General features: G+C 43.8%; 2 protein-coding genes across 3 annotated transcripts in view; both read right to left on the bottom strand.

Moving 5' to 3' along the window:
- Nucleotides 1–300: 300 nt before the first annotated feature.
- On the bottom strand, nucleotides 301–1,533 carry LOC147616032 (uncharacterized). 2 transcript variants are annotated; one of them, XM_086778057.1, is made up of 3 exons: nucleotides 1,377–1,533; nucleotides 1,099–1,271; nucleotides 302–943 (listed from the first exon to the last, which is right to left on the bottom strand). In XM_086778057.1, the coding sequence occupies exons 1-3, from the start codon at nucleotides 1,523–1,525 to the stop codon at nucleotides 927–929; spliced, it is 339 nt and encodes a 112-aa protein (XP_086634183.1). In that variant the 5' UTR covers nucleotides 1,526–1,533; the 3' UTR covers nucleotides 302–926. The 2 variants fall into 2 exon arrangements, with proteins under 2 accessions (XP_086634182.1, XP_086634183.1); XM_086778056.1 differs by having other exon boundaries at nucleotides 301–1,271.
- Nucleotides 1,534–4,694: 3,161 nt separating this feature from the next.
- The window catches only part of LOC147616031 (acyl-UDP-N-acetylglucosamine O-acyltransferase), a 55,770-nt gene continuing 47,435 nt past the window's right edge, over nucleotides 4,695–13,029 (bottom strand). Inside the window, exons 3-4 of the mRNA XM_086778683.1 lie at nucleotides 5,300–5,548; nucleotides 4,695–5,206 (exon numbers count right to left, since the gene is read on the bottom strand). Of these exons, the coding sequence (XP_086634809.1) occupies nucleotides 4,991–5,206; nucleotides 5,300–5,548 (465 nt within the window). The 3' untranslated portion in view covers nucleotides 4,695–4,990. The remainder of the gene's footprint in view (nucleotides 5,207–5,299; nucleotides 5,549–13,029) is intronic.

Genomic DNA, 13,029 nt, shown 5'->3' with positions numbered 1-13,029 from the left:
ATCACTGTGAATGAGCTGTAATGGACGGACAGCCCTCATAGCACCATCTTTAGGAAAGGAATTCTTGTGCATCTTTCCAAGGATGCATCCCTCACATACATGCATGAAGAGAACTTGCATAGGAGGAAGCTCATGCACCATACCTTGCTTCTGCAAGTGTACAAGAGATGGGAAATTCAAGTGACCAAACCGAGCATGCCATAACTCAATGTCAACACACTGGAGGTGGATGCAAGCATAGCATCATGAGAATAAGTTCTCCTGTCATACATGTCAAACTTATACAAGCCACTACAGAAGGTCCCAGAAAGCATAAGAGAAGCTGAATCTCTGCTGTCATACACTGAGCAACAATGGTCAGAAAACTGAACCTTAAACCTAGATAATGCAGGGGCTGAAACAGAAATGAGATTCTTCTTAATGCCTAGTACATATTAAGTGTCACAAAGAGTAAAACTATCCCCATTACATGCTCTTAGCTCCACATTGGCAATGCCTTTGGAGTAAGAGGCATCATTGGCACACATAACTATGCCACCTGGAGGTGAAGCCTGTAAAATGGCAAATAGATCTCTGCAAGAAGTGATGTGCTTAGAAGCACCATTGTCAAAGTACCAATCTCCAGCTGAGATAGACATACAAGAAGCAGGCAAACTGCATGTAACCACTAATTCATATCCCTCATAAGCAAAGTTAGCCTCTTCTTTAGTGTCCACACAGTAGCAGCCAAACCTTGCTGCTTCTTTTTCTTTTCACTCTCAATGCGCTTCCTACATTCCTCAATAAGATGGCTAGGTTTTCTACAATAGCTGCATCTCTTCTTTTTCTTGGTTTCACCCTCTTTAGACAAGGTAGAATCTGAATGGGTATGTGGTTTTCCCTTAGGCTTACCACTAGATGCAGCCCCAGATTTACCTTTGTTTCGATCAAAGGCACCAAGTGCCTGATCAGCAGAAAGCATAGTAGTCCTGTTAGAACGAGATTGCTCCTCCTGCAACAATAAGAGAGTCACCAACTCATCAAAGGTATACAAATTTGGATTACCCTTCATGAGTAGACGAAGAGTAGTAGCAAAACCCTAATAGGATTCTGGCAAACCGTGAAGCATTGTCAATATAAGTGAACCATCTGGAATGACCTCATCAATGTTAATGAGCTGCTCTCGCAAATCCTTGATGCGGATAAGGAACTTGTCCATTATATCACCCTCATCCATATGCTCAGACTCAATCTTCTTTGTGAAGATAGGCAACACGAGCCTCATTGCGAACCTGATACAAAGAAGCAAGTACATCCCATGCACCCTTAGCAAAAGTGCATGAACGAATGTGTGGTATAACCTGCCTTTTGCATGAAAGTGCAATCAAAGCATGTGCCTGAGCATCCTTGGCATCCCATCTGAGCTGTTCTGGAGTGGGTGGCAAAGGTGCAGAAGATGTAGCACCACGTGAAGATACATCATCACCTGCATCAACGGTTCCTGAAGTACTAGTAGCTGCTCATGCAGGTACAATAGGCCTGACATCAGCCCCTGATACAGACCCATAAATTCTTTGCAAACATGTTTCATCATATATGCCCACATAGGATAGTTAGTGCCATCCAACTTATCATCAATGGAGAGCATTCCAACTTATCATCAATGGAGAGCATACCAAACAAATCACTAGTATTCCTAGACATGGTTGTCACAAATGCGTAGGCAAAAATCTGCAATCCAATGCTGAGACACGAGAAATTGGGAGAAATGCCTCAATTGTGCCTTTATCACCTGTTCCAATGCTATAACATCCAAATAATTGGGAAAAATGCCCCAATTGTGTCTATCACGTGTTCCAATGTTATTACACCCAAAAAATTGAGGAAAATGCCCCAATGCCAGAGCAATGTACCTGTAATAGCAAAAATGCCTGCAAATATCTCTGGTAACCCTGCAAATAGTGTTGATTTCTACAAAATCCCTAAATTTTTTTTTAGTGTAATTATGCACCAAATCTGAGAAAATCAATGTCAATGTCGCAATTTCAGGCTCAATCACGAAAAGCCCCAAAATTAATGCTATCAATTTGCTAATTTTTCAACAATTTCTACAATATTTGACTACAATATTTGACAAACATTAGAAATAATAGCAAAACAACTTTACTCATTATTGATGGCACTGATTTCGAGAAGAAGATGCTGATATCGATGCAGATCTGTACGGACTACACAGTAGGTACAATGGGGTGTTACAGATCTAGAGATGTTGTAGTTGAACAGCAGAGTGGTGAAGAGGCGACGCGAGCAGGCGACGTAGGGGCAACGAACAGCAGACAGGAAACACCAGGCAAATCTGAGGCGACGCAAGGGCAGCAAAATAGGCGGCACCGGGTAGATCTGAGACGGCACAGGGGCGGCGAATTGCAGACGAGCAACGCCAGGCAGATCTGAGGCGGCACAGGGCGAAAGGGTGGCGACAGATCTCAACAGATGCAAGGCTGTACGAAACCTTAATGCACGCAATAGACAATTGAAGAAACCCTAACACTAATGCTCTGATAGAGCAGGTGGGTGAAACCCTAACCCCAAATGGCTCTAATACGACTGTTGGGTTGCGGAGAGCTTGCATGTACACCACCACACACACACAGCTTGAACCACACACGTGAGAGAGAGCTAGTTGCTGGAAAGTACTCTTATGATAATGATAAGTACAAAAGAACTATGAGTACAAGATATAGCCTAGGGCAAAGTGCCCAACACACGTAAATGTATTCACACCAAGAAAAAACCTTTGTCCAACCACATGGAAAAAGTGCCCGTGAGTAAACTGTGCTCACCTGAACTAGCTGGGAGTGGTCATGACCAACAAGTATTATAGCGACCTAGAAAGGCTCATTGCACGTCTAGCTTATGGATTCTACATTGTGTAGATTTAAATAGTGTGCATGTGTCCAACATTATGGGCAACTAGAATCAACAATCTGATAAATTTAGTAGAGCATTTTACTACAGCCCTATGACTAGGGTGTCTCGATGAGAGCAACAAACTCTTTTCTCTATGTGAGAGAAACCATTTGGGGGCAAGAAGATTTGGGCAGCTCACAAGGCTCTCCGGGAGAGAATCTATGCTTAGTTTGAGGTGTAACATGCACCTCTCGCCACCACCATAAGGGCTTGCGCACCCCATCCATACCCTAGGCACGTTCAGCACCTTGAAACTAATGAAAAAAGAAATGACAAAGATATGACATACTGTTCAACACCAAGATCATAATAAAATTGGAAGTTGCAGATTTAGCCATGTGATCTGAGAATGCATATGAAAAAACATGGCACAAAAAAAATAAAAATAAATAATAAATAAAAAAAATCTCCATCACCTTAACATATGAATGCTAGCGTATAGGCACCAGTCAAATTCAAAAATTCGTGAAGAAACTGCACAGATTTGCCATAATGTTGGGGTAGCATAAAATGAAACGGACAGGTTCCCACCCATCATAGGATTCTGCCAAAACCTCGCCGCTTTTGGTGGTAGTCTGCAAACACCTAAAACACAATGGTGCGCCATAACATATCACAGGCTAATAAAAAAGTTTTAAATGGGCATAAAGCCACTGCAATGTTCCAAGGGTCCTTTCTAGCTTCATATCTACTTACTGTTCAGACAACAAATAGCCTCATCCTTACAAAAGCTCAAGCTAAAGAAAGTTAATGTTGAATGCTGAGCCACAATGCCAAAGCCGAGAGAGAGAGAGAGAGAGAGAGAGAGAGGTATTAATGTCTGTGAAGGCAAATTGTCAAAAATACTACAAGCTGACATTTAGTACTGTGATAAAAGATACATCCTACAAAGCAACATCAAATAATAACACCAGAATCACTAGTCTCCTATCAGACATACATTAGAAGAAGACCCAATGAGAGCGCAAGAGAAGAATAATTACAAGTTTACCATTAAAGTTACACCCAAATCGCCCACATCCTGGCTTGCACCCCCCAACATCAGGTCTAGCTTATCTGAACATATGAAAAAGAAGGATAAAAAAACATGATGTCTTCATCACCTGAACATATAAATGCTAGCTTATCGGCAGCACTCAAGTGTAAAAATGCGTCACTGTGTGGATCACATACTTAGAAATAGCACAAGTTTTCCATAATGATGGGCTAGCATAAAATGAGATGGACAGGTTCCCGCCCATCATAGGATTCAATCAAAACCTCACAGCCTTTTGGCGGGTGGGGGTAGTCTGTAAAGACTTGAATACAAGGACTTTCACCTAAAACACAATGGTGCACCAATTACAAAACACATCACACAGCATAATAAAGCGTTTTAGACGGGTACAAAACCCCCGCAATGTTCCAAGGGGGTCCTTTCTGGCTTCATATCAACTTACTGTTCTGTCAAAACCTCAAAACGTTTTAGCAGGCAGGGGTAGTCTGTAAAGACCTTAATACAAGGATTTTCACCTAAAACACAATGATGCACAGTACACCAATCACAGTATAATAAAAAGTTTTAGAAAGGTATAATCGCAATGTTCCAACAGTCCTGTCTAGCTTCATATCTACTTTACTGTTCAGAAAACAAGTAGCTTCGTTCTTACAAAAGCTCAAGCTAAAGAAAGTTAATGTTGAATGCCAAACCACGAGGCCAAACCCGAGAGAGAGAGAGAGAGAGAGAGAGAGGTGTTAAGGTCTGTGAAGGAAATTGGCCAAAAATAATACATGCTGACAAGTCGTACTGTGATTGATACAAGATACATCCTACAACATAACATCAAAAAATAAAAGGAAACAGTAGGATCACTAGTCTCCTGTAAGACATTAATAAGAAGAAGACCCAACGAGAAAATTATTACAAGTTAACCATTAAAGTTACATCCGAATTCTCCCTTCAAAAAATTTACACCAAATTCTTATCTACTTTAGAGTACAACAGAACAACAGACACTCTGCATCTTCCTGTCTAGTTGTGGGAAGTGTGATCAAACGGTGTTCAAGTATTCTGAAGAGGCAGTTTCATAACAGCAGCTGAAGCCAGAAATTCCAAGCTACCTGCAGCATAGAACTGCAGAGATCCAAGGGGTAAAACTGTGTTCCCAGAGTGCAAATCCGACAGGAATAACAACCCTCTACTGTTTATGTGCTGCTGCTCAGGGTGGCCCATCCATGATCTGCGTGCTTGAATGAGTTCCAGAATCCATTCGAATACCTGCATCGGATGCTCAGTGACTTGCCTTCAACCTCACAAAAGTAAGACACACCCAGACAATATGAAAACAAAGCCAAAAGCTTTGGCTCTAACCTGTGCAAGACGATAACGAGGCTGTTCCAACTGATTACAACGGACTTCCACACCAGTACCTTGACATTCTGGACAGAAAAGGGGTCCGCTGTTCCCAGCTGTAGCTTTTGCTTTCCCTCTTCGTGGCTTCTTGCTTATTTGACCCCTCATTCTGCGGGCATCCTTTTTTGCAACACGACAACTCCAAAACTTGGATTCACAAAGAAGAATCCAATCTATCAGGCATGAGGTGTGAAACACATGAAACGCCTGCATTGAAAGCACAATAAATGAAACTCAAACCTGCTTATCTTCGTTTAAAAACAACAGTTCTTGAAAGACATGACTAAGGAACTGTAAAATACTATGAAAATGATCACTTCGAAGAAAGGAGAGTGAGCCATAGCTTTGTCTTGGTACACCCTATGTACCCAAGCACATCCTGTGATGCCCTCAAATCTCTCAGTTTACACGCTGGAGTACAGCATGTTTCTGTTTCCGCTTCTCTGTGTGTTACATATGATGCATACCCCAGAGCTGGTCGATCACATCTGTGACCTGACCTGTGAAGAGACTTGTGCAGAGCGGAAGTACCTGCACTATTGTGCAGGGCGGATGTAGTACCAATGACAACTTGTGCAGGGCTCATGTACCTGTAACAACTCTTGCGCAGAGCGAATGTACCAGTGAAGAGACTTGTGTAGCGCTGATTTCTGGCAAGAGAAACCTACAGCAAGGCTGGTCGACAACATCTGAGCATGCCCCAGAGCTGGTCAACAACATCTGTGACATGACTTGTAAAGAGACTTGGGCAGAGCGGACATAACTGTAAGCACTCTTGTGCAGATAGGATGTACTAGAGTGACGACTTGTGCAAGGTGGAAGTACCTGTCAGAACTCGTGCAGAGCCGATGTACCTGTGAAGAGACTTATGTAGGGCGGATGTACCTATGAGAACTCTTGTGCAAGGTGGATGTACCTATCAAGAGACTCTACAGCTGGATGTACCTACAAATACTCTTAATAATACTCGGGAGTATTTTTTGGCCCCGAGACCTACGGTCACTAGAAACCTATTGTTTTTTGTGCTTTCATGTTTGATATTCTTGGAGAATTTAGGTGCAGGCCGGAGGTGAATCCACAGGCACCCATGATCTTGTACTTGGATGTCATGTGCATGCCCATTCCCAGGGCTGATCCTTGAAGGGCAAGGATAAGAACCAGTTTTGGACCAGACTCGGAAGCTTGTGTTGCTTGTATGGGCAAGGGAGGCTTGTGGAGAGAACCAGGTGGTTGTCGGCCAGCGCATGAAGGGGATCTATCTTTTGTCAGCTGCCGCAGATGGACATTTATTTGTCCAGGACCTGGCCGACAACAGGTCGGCCAGTCCTCCATAGGGACTCCCTAAGGCATTGCTTGCTCATTGGTTAGATCATTCAGTCCAGTAGGGGCTGAGTCACTAGATGTAGGGATTTTGATGAGTCAAGAACCCTTTTGATGGCAGCCAAAGGCTGGCCTAGACTTGTACACCTTTTTGTACTTTATGAATATACTGAAACTCAGCTAGGTCTCTCTCTTCTCTCCATCTATCTTGCTTGCGTTTTGCATCTGGTTGTTCCAGGATGGTGTTTACGGCTGAATGTCACTATTTGGCCACCCAATTGGTCCACCCGTGCTTTCTCATCATGTATGTACATTGGACTAGCGTCCATGGCAGTTGTATATGCCGGGGATTGATGCCACTCATAGGATACTGTGGACTTGGCTTTCCATTGGAACTTGTGCCTCTGTGTACATGCCCAGAAATGCCTGGTGGATTGGTGTTCCATTGGGTCTGGTACCTCGTGTACTTGCCTGGAGCACGTCTATTTTGGTAGTCTCATGAACGGGGATTGTCCATACCAATGCTTCATTGCATAGCATCTTTATGTGCTTGCTTGCAATTGAAATTGCATGCTGTTTTCATGCTTGCTTGACCAATGTATAGTTCTGGATAAGGGGACACCTGCGTGTGAAACTGTCTACTAACATGGTTATGTGGCATTTTTTAGTGGTAAGTATTGGTCATAAACCTAGCCTTAGGAGTTAGCACTAATTTATAAGTGAGTGTGTACACACTTCATTAAGTTTTGGGCGACCAAAACTCACTTATAAGTTATGACCAACCCGATGTTCACACACACTGATGTCCCGAGGTGGACAAAACCCAATGTCCACCACCCAGACCTTATCCCCTTTGTACAAAGGGAGTAACCAGCCATGTGTCCTTTCTAGCTTACTCCACAAAGCACCTGCCTGCCACCTAGAGTGGACAACTCACCACCTCACTCTTCCCTCTTTCTCTAGAAGAAGGCGCCGCCTTCATGAGGGCTTTTGAGCGGTGACATAGAGACACATGTACGTGCATGTATCACCTATCAAAAGGTGAAATTTGATAGGCAAAAGATGCCAAGTTTGCTTCAGCCATTGCCTATTCCCACGCGGCCATGGGAAAGTATTACAATGGATTTCATTATGGACTTGCCACGGACCCAATAGGGTAATGATGCTATTTGGACAATTGTGGATAGGTTTAGCAAACAAGCTCACTTCTTGCCGGTCAAAAAGACCATCAAAGTTGAGCATATGGTTAAAATATATCTTGCACAAGTGTTCAAGCATCATGGAATGCCAAAGTCCATTGTGGAGGATAGAGATCCCAGGACTACAAGTCTCTTTTAGCGGGCCTTATTTTGATAACATAGGCACCAAATTGGACTTCTCATCAGCTTATCATCCTCAAATGGATGGGCAAAGTGAGGTTGCAAATTCAGCCGTGTTGGATCTCTTGAAATGTTATGTGGCGGATCAGAAGTCTTCTTGGGAGAAGTACTTTGCATGCATCTACGGGAAAGGCCTCGTTTGAGATTGTTTATGGTAGGGTGGTTTTGCTACCCATCCTTTGCACAAAAGATGAGATATTTGCAACTGATGAGTATGTAAGAGACTTGGATATTGCTTTTGCTCCGGTGCGGACAGCCATTGCAAGGTCACAAGACAAACATAAAAAGGCTGCCGACAAGCATAGAAGGCAATTGGATGTTAAAGAGAATGATTGGGTATTGCTGAAATTTGAGAAAGCCAGACTTGCAAAGAGGCGTGGCAAAGAGGATGCATATCCTAAGCTTGCGACCACGTACTATGGGCCTTTTCGAGTGATCAAGAAGATCAATGAAATGGCTTTCAGATTGGCATTGCCTAGCCATTGGTACATATACAATGCTTTTCATGTGAGTCTCCTTCGTAAGTATGTAGAGCCCGAGTCCAGTGAACCGCTCATTGAGGATCCACCACAAGTGGATGAGCTTGAGGAGATCTTGCAGCAAGAGCAGATTGTGTATCACAAGGAACGCAAGCTTGATACACGCAAAGTTGCCATGCGTTACCTTGTGAAGTTTAAGAACTATCTTCCCATCCATGCTAAATGGGTAGATAAAGAGTTCTTTAGAGATTGCCCGCATGTGCTACATACATATTTGGATGCTTTTCACTTGCGGACAACTGTTTAGAAGCCGGGGGGGATGTCACCATTTGGTCACCCAATTGGTCCACACGTGCTTTCTCATCATGTATGTACATGCATCCATGGTAGTTGTATATGCCGAGGATTAATGCCACTCATGTGATACTGTGGACTTGGCTTTCCGCTCGGACTTGTGCCTCTGTGTACATGCCCAGAAATGCCTGGTGGATTGGTGTTCCATTAGGTCTAGTACCTTGTGTACTTCCTAGAGCACCTCTATTTTGGTATAGTCTCATGAACGGGGATTGTCCATATAAATGTTGCATTGCATAGCATCTTTATGTGCTTGCTTGCAATTGAAATTGCATGCTGTTTTCATGCTTGCTTGACCAATGTGTAGTTCCAGGTAAGGGGCTGCCCGCCTGCGAACCGTGCATGTGAAACTATCTACTGACATGGTTATGTGGCATGTGACAGGTGGTAAACCTAGTCTTAAGAGTTAGCACTAATTTATAAGTGAGTGTATACACACTTCATTAAGTTTTGGGCGACCAAAACTCACTTATAAATTATGACCAGGCCAGTGTTCACACACACTGATGTCCCAAGGTGAACAAAACCCAATGTCCACTGCCAGACCTTATCCCCTTTGTACAAAGAGAGTAACCAGCCATGTGCCCTTTCTAGCTTGCTCCACAAAAAACATGCCTGCCACCTAGAGTGGATGACTCACCACCTCACTCTTCCCTCTCTCTCTAGAAGAAGGCACCTCCTTCATGAGAGCTTTTGGGCTGTATTTTCTACACTTTCTCCTTCCCAACTCCATATCCAAGCTTGGTAGGGTGTTTCCCAAGCTTCCAAGAGTGTTTCCGGGTGCTATTCACTCTCCTACACCCTCCCAATGAATGAAATTCAGCAAAACAGCTCTCTTTCTTGCTGTAATTTCTGCTCTTTTTGCTGAAAACCCTACTACTTTATTTGAGGGAGAGGCCGGCCATTCCGGCTCATTGTGTGTCTCTTGTCAATTCAGCAAATTACTTCTTGTATTGAGCATGTTGTCCATCAAATCTTGGTGTATTTAAGTGTATTGATTAGCATTGTGTTCAACCAAGTTACACTGAAAGAAGACTCCCAGAGCTTCTGCATGTGACATTAACATGAGGAAGCTCTTGGAGTCTTCTTTAAGCCCTAAACACCATCCTGGAACAACCAGATGCAAAACGCAAGCAAGAGAGATGGAGAGAAGAGAGAGAGCTGAGTTTCGGTAGATTCATCAAGTAGAAAAATAAGGTGTACAATTCTAGGCCAGCCTTTGGCTGCCATCAAAAGGGTTCTTGACTCATCAAAAGTCCTACAACTAGTGACTCAGCCCCTAGTGGACTGAATGATCTAACCAATGAGAAAGCAATGCCTTATACAGGCCTTGGGAGTCCCTATGAACTGGTCAACCTGCTGTTGGCCAAGTCCTGGACAAATAAATGTCCATCTGCTGTAGCCGACAGAAGATAGAACCCCTTCATGCGGTGGCCGACAGCCACCTGGTTCTCTCCACAAGCCTCTCCTGTCCAACAAGTAGCACAAGCTCCTGAGTCTGGTCCAAAACTAGTTCTTTATCTGTTGCCCTTCAAGGATGCACATGACATTGGAAGCAGACTCCTTTTGGTAATCAAATACGGGAAGTACAAGAAAGCAGATGGGTGATTCTCCAAGTCCACTTGTGCACATGCATAATTGATGCATGTCTGGGCATTATTTTTGTGTAGCACTTTTTTTGTTGTGTTGACAAGGCCTCGTATTTTTGCACATGATTGTCAATGGGACCGGGGATGCCTAGGCACCTTGTGGAAGTGTGTGTGCATAACTGTTTTGGCCTAAAGCATTGTCTTATGAGTTTTGTAGGTGATAAGTGTGAAACTCATTTACAGCTTTTAGTAATTTATTACTGTATGGTTGCAAGTCCACCCCTCATTTAAAAGAGACCAGACAACTTATAACATGTTCACAAAATTGGAACCTGATTTTTATACATGCAGACAATTTATAGCAAGCATGCTTGGGAGCTGTGCATATAGAACACTCCAAATCTGGACAAGGTGCTAAAAGAGGAGGCACAAGGCTGAATTTGACACTTCTCACCTAGCTGTCAATGGGAAAAGCTGATTTCTTGCAAGAGAACCTTAGAGCAAGACTAGTTGACAACATCTAACCATCTTAGAGCTTGTCAACCATATATGTGGCCTGACATGCGAAGGCTTTTGCAATGTCACGTGCATCCCACACTTGGAGGCCATGTGGCCATATCTGTATAGCAGGTGCAGGCCAGCAGCGAGGGCTGCCATGTTCACACATGTGAAAGCGATCGAGTAAAATCTGAATTATCCCAGTCGTGAGTAGGCCGACAGCATCAGTAGCAAACCGACTAGCATATATGGGTCCTAGATAAGAGATCTCCAGCCCCAAGCATAAATCATCTCATATTCTCTACAAGTGCTAAAAACCAAGGGCTAGAACAGCCAAGAAGGGGTCAAAGGCAAGGTGGCAAGTGTATGCCATGTGCACCCTGCACTCGGGTACACAGTGACACACTGGCATCATCATCACAGCAACATTTTGTACAAAAATAGTACCTTTTATAGGAATATTTGTCATAAGATGTGACCCCATTGTGAGCCAACAGCCCAAGGACAGTCAGGCACAAGCTATGAAGGTCAATCTCCGAGCCATAGAGGTTAGTCTGGAGTCAGTCCTCTTAACCCACTTGAGGTCAGTCTAGAGTCAATCCTCTTAACCCACTTGGAGAATTCATCAGATAAGTGCATGTAGCAATCAACCTATAAGCCTAAGGGGGGCGTCCGTGACAGATTCAACCAATAAAGATCAAGAGGGGGAAAGAGAGAAGGGATTAGGGAGCTTTGCACAATACACACACTGAGCGGGAAACAGGCCCTGCCCCCTTTCAGGAATTTGTTCAAGAACAATCCACAAGCTTATCAAGAAAGGATCAATACAACCAATGAATACAAAAGCAAACAACTTTGTCGATGTCGATGTCACGATGCTAGCTGTGCAAGTGGCGCAGATGGGCGATGGAGACTGGCGCTTGGCTGGCTGGCAACGCTGGTGGCACTAGCTGCAACGCTAACGAGCGACGCAAGTAGCACACAAGCAGGCGGCAAAAAATGACACAAATAGGTGCAGTTGGGTGGTGCAGCCCAACAGAGAATGGCGGAACCAACGACGACCGCGGTCTGATGTACCGCAAGTGATGCAAACAACCACACCCTGGTGATAATAAAGTTCTTCACGCCCTTGATGACGATGATGACGATGAGCCCCACGATCTTGATGATGACGATGATGATGAAGTAGATGATCTTCAAGCTCCTTCAATGATCTTCCTCATGGTCCTACAAGAGAGATTCAAGTCTTTTATACTTGAAGAGAGCCCTGCTTTTTGCCAAAAGCTTATCCATGCTCTTGCTTTTGCCTTTTACTCTTTGCTTTTTCCTTTTGCTTTTTAATAATAAAATATTACTCAACGTTTGTCAAAGTTCTTTAGCTTTGCTTTTCTAACTTCAGGCCTTGCTTTTTGGCCCTAGAGCTGCTTTTTGAAAAAGCGGCTTTTAGCTTTTTGGTCCAACTCAGTCTCCTCTTGCCAGCGGTGCCCTTGGCTCGCGGTCAACCCTGTTTGACTTTTCACTTTTTCTTGCTTTTTTACCAAGACTGGTGCTTTTTCTTGAGCAAACCTTATGGTCCCTATCCCCATGCCTTCTTCCACCTATCTAGTGTCCGGACAAGGGTTTTATTATATGAAATAGAGCCAGGAGCGCCAAATAGTTACATTCCCTCCCTCTTATATTGCAGTTGTCCTCAACTGTGGAATGTAAGTGTTCCAAGCATTTCAATATGTTCCAAGTACAGCCATATGTCCCGAGTACTAGCCATGTCTGGTGAGCTAGTGCATTTGGTCTTTCCCCCATGGTTGTTTCTCGTACGCGTACGAACCTATTCGTACGTACGAGTCGTACGGTACGATACCGTACGAATTCGTACGATATCGTACGGTACGAGTTAGGTTTCCCCCCCCCCCCCCCCCCCCCCCCCCCCCAAATTTTTTTTCCTTGAAAAAAAATTTCCAAATGCTTAAAAAAAATAGAAACCCTGCTTTACGAAGATCCCAAATGCTCGCAATACTTCGCAACTTTCGTGTCCACTCAGTATTCCATATGGGGTTGTGGAGAGACCTAAA

Source organism: Cibotium barometz, chromosome 39 (genome assembly GCF_041138505.1).
Source record: "Cibotium barometz isolate CiBa-2024 chromosome 39, ASM4113850v1, whole genome shotgun sequence".
In the NCBI taxonomy this organism is placed as follows: Eukaryota; Viridiplantae; Streptophyta; class Polypodiopsida; order Cyatheales; family Cibotiaceae; genus Cibotium; species Cibotium barometz.
Note: the sequence above shows the minus strand (reverse complement) of the source record. Positions and strands in the feature narration are given on the sequence as shown.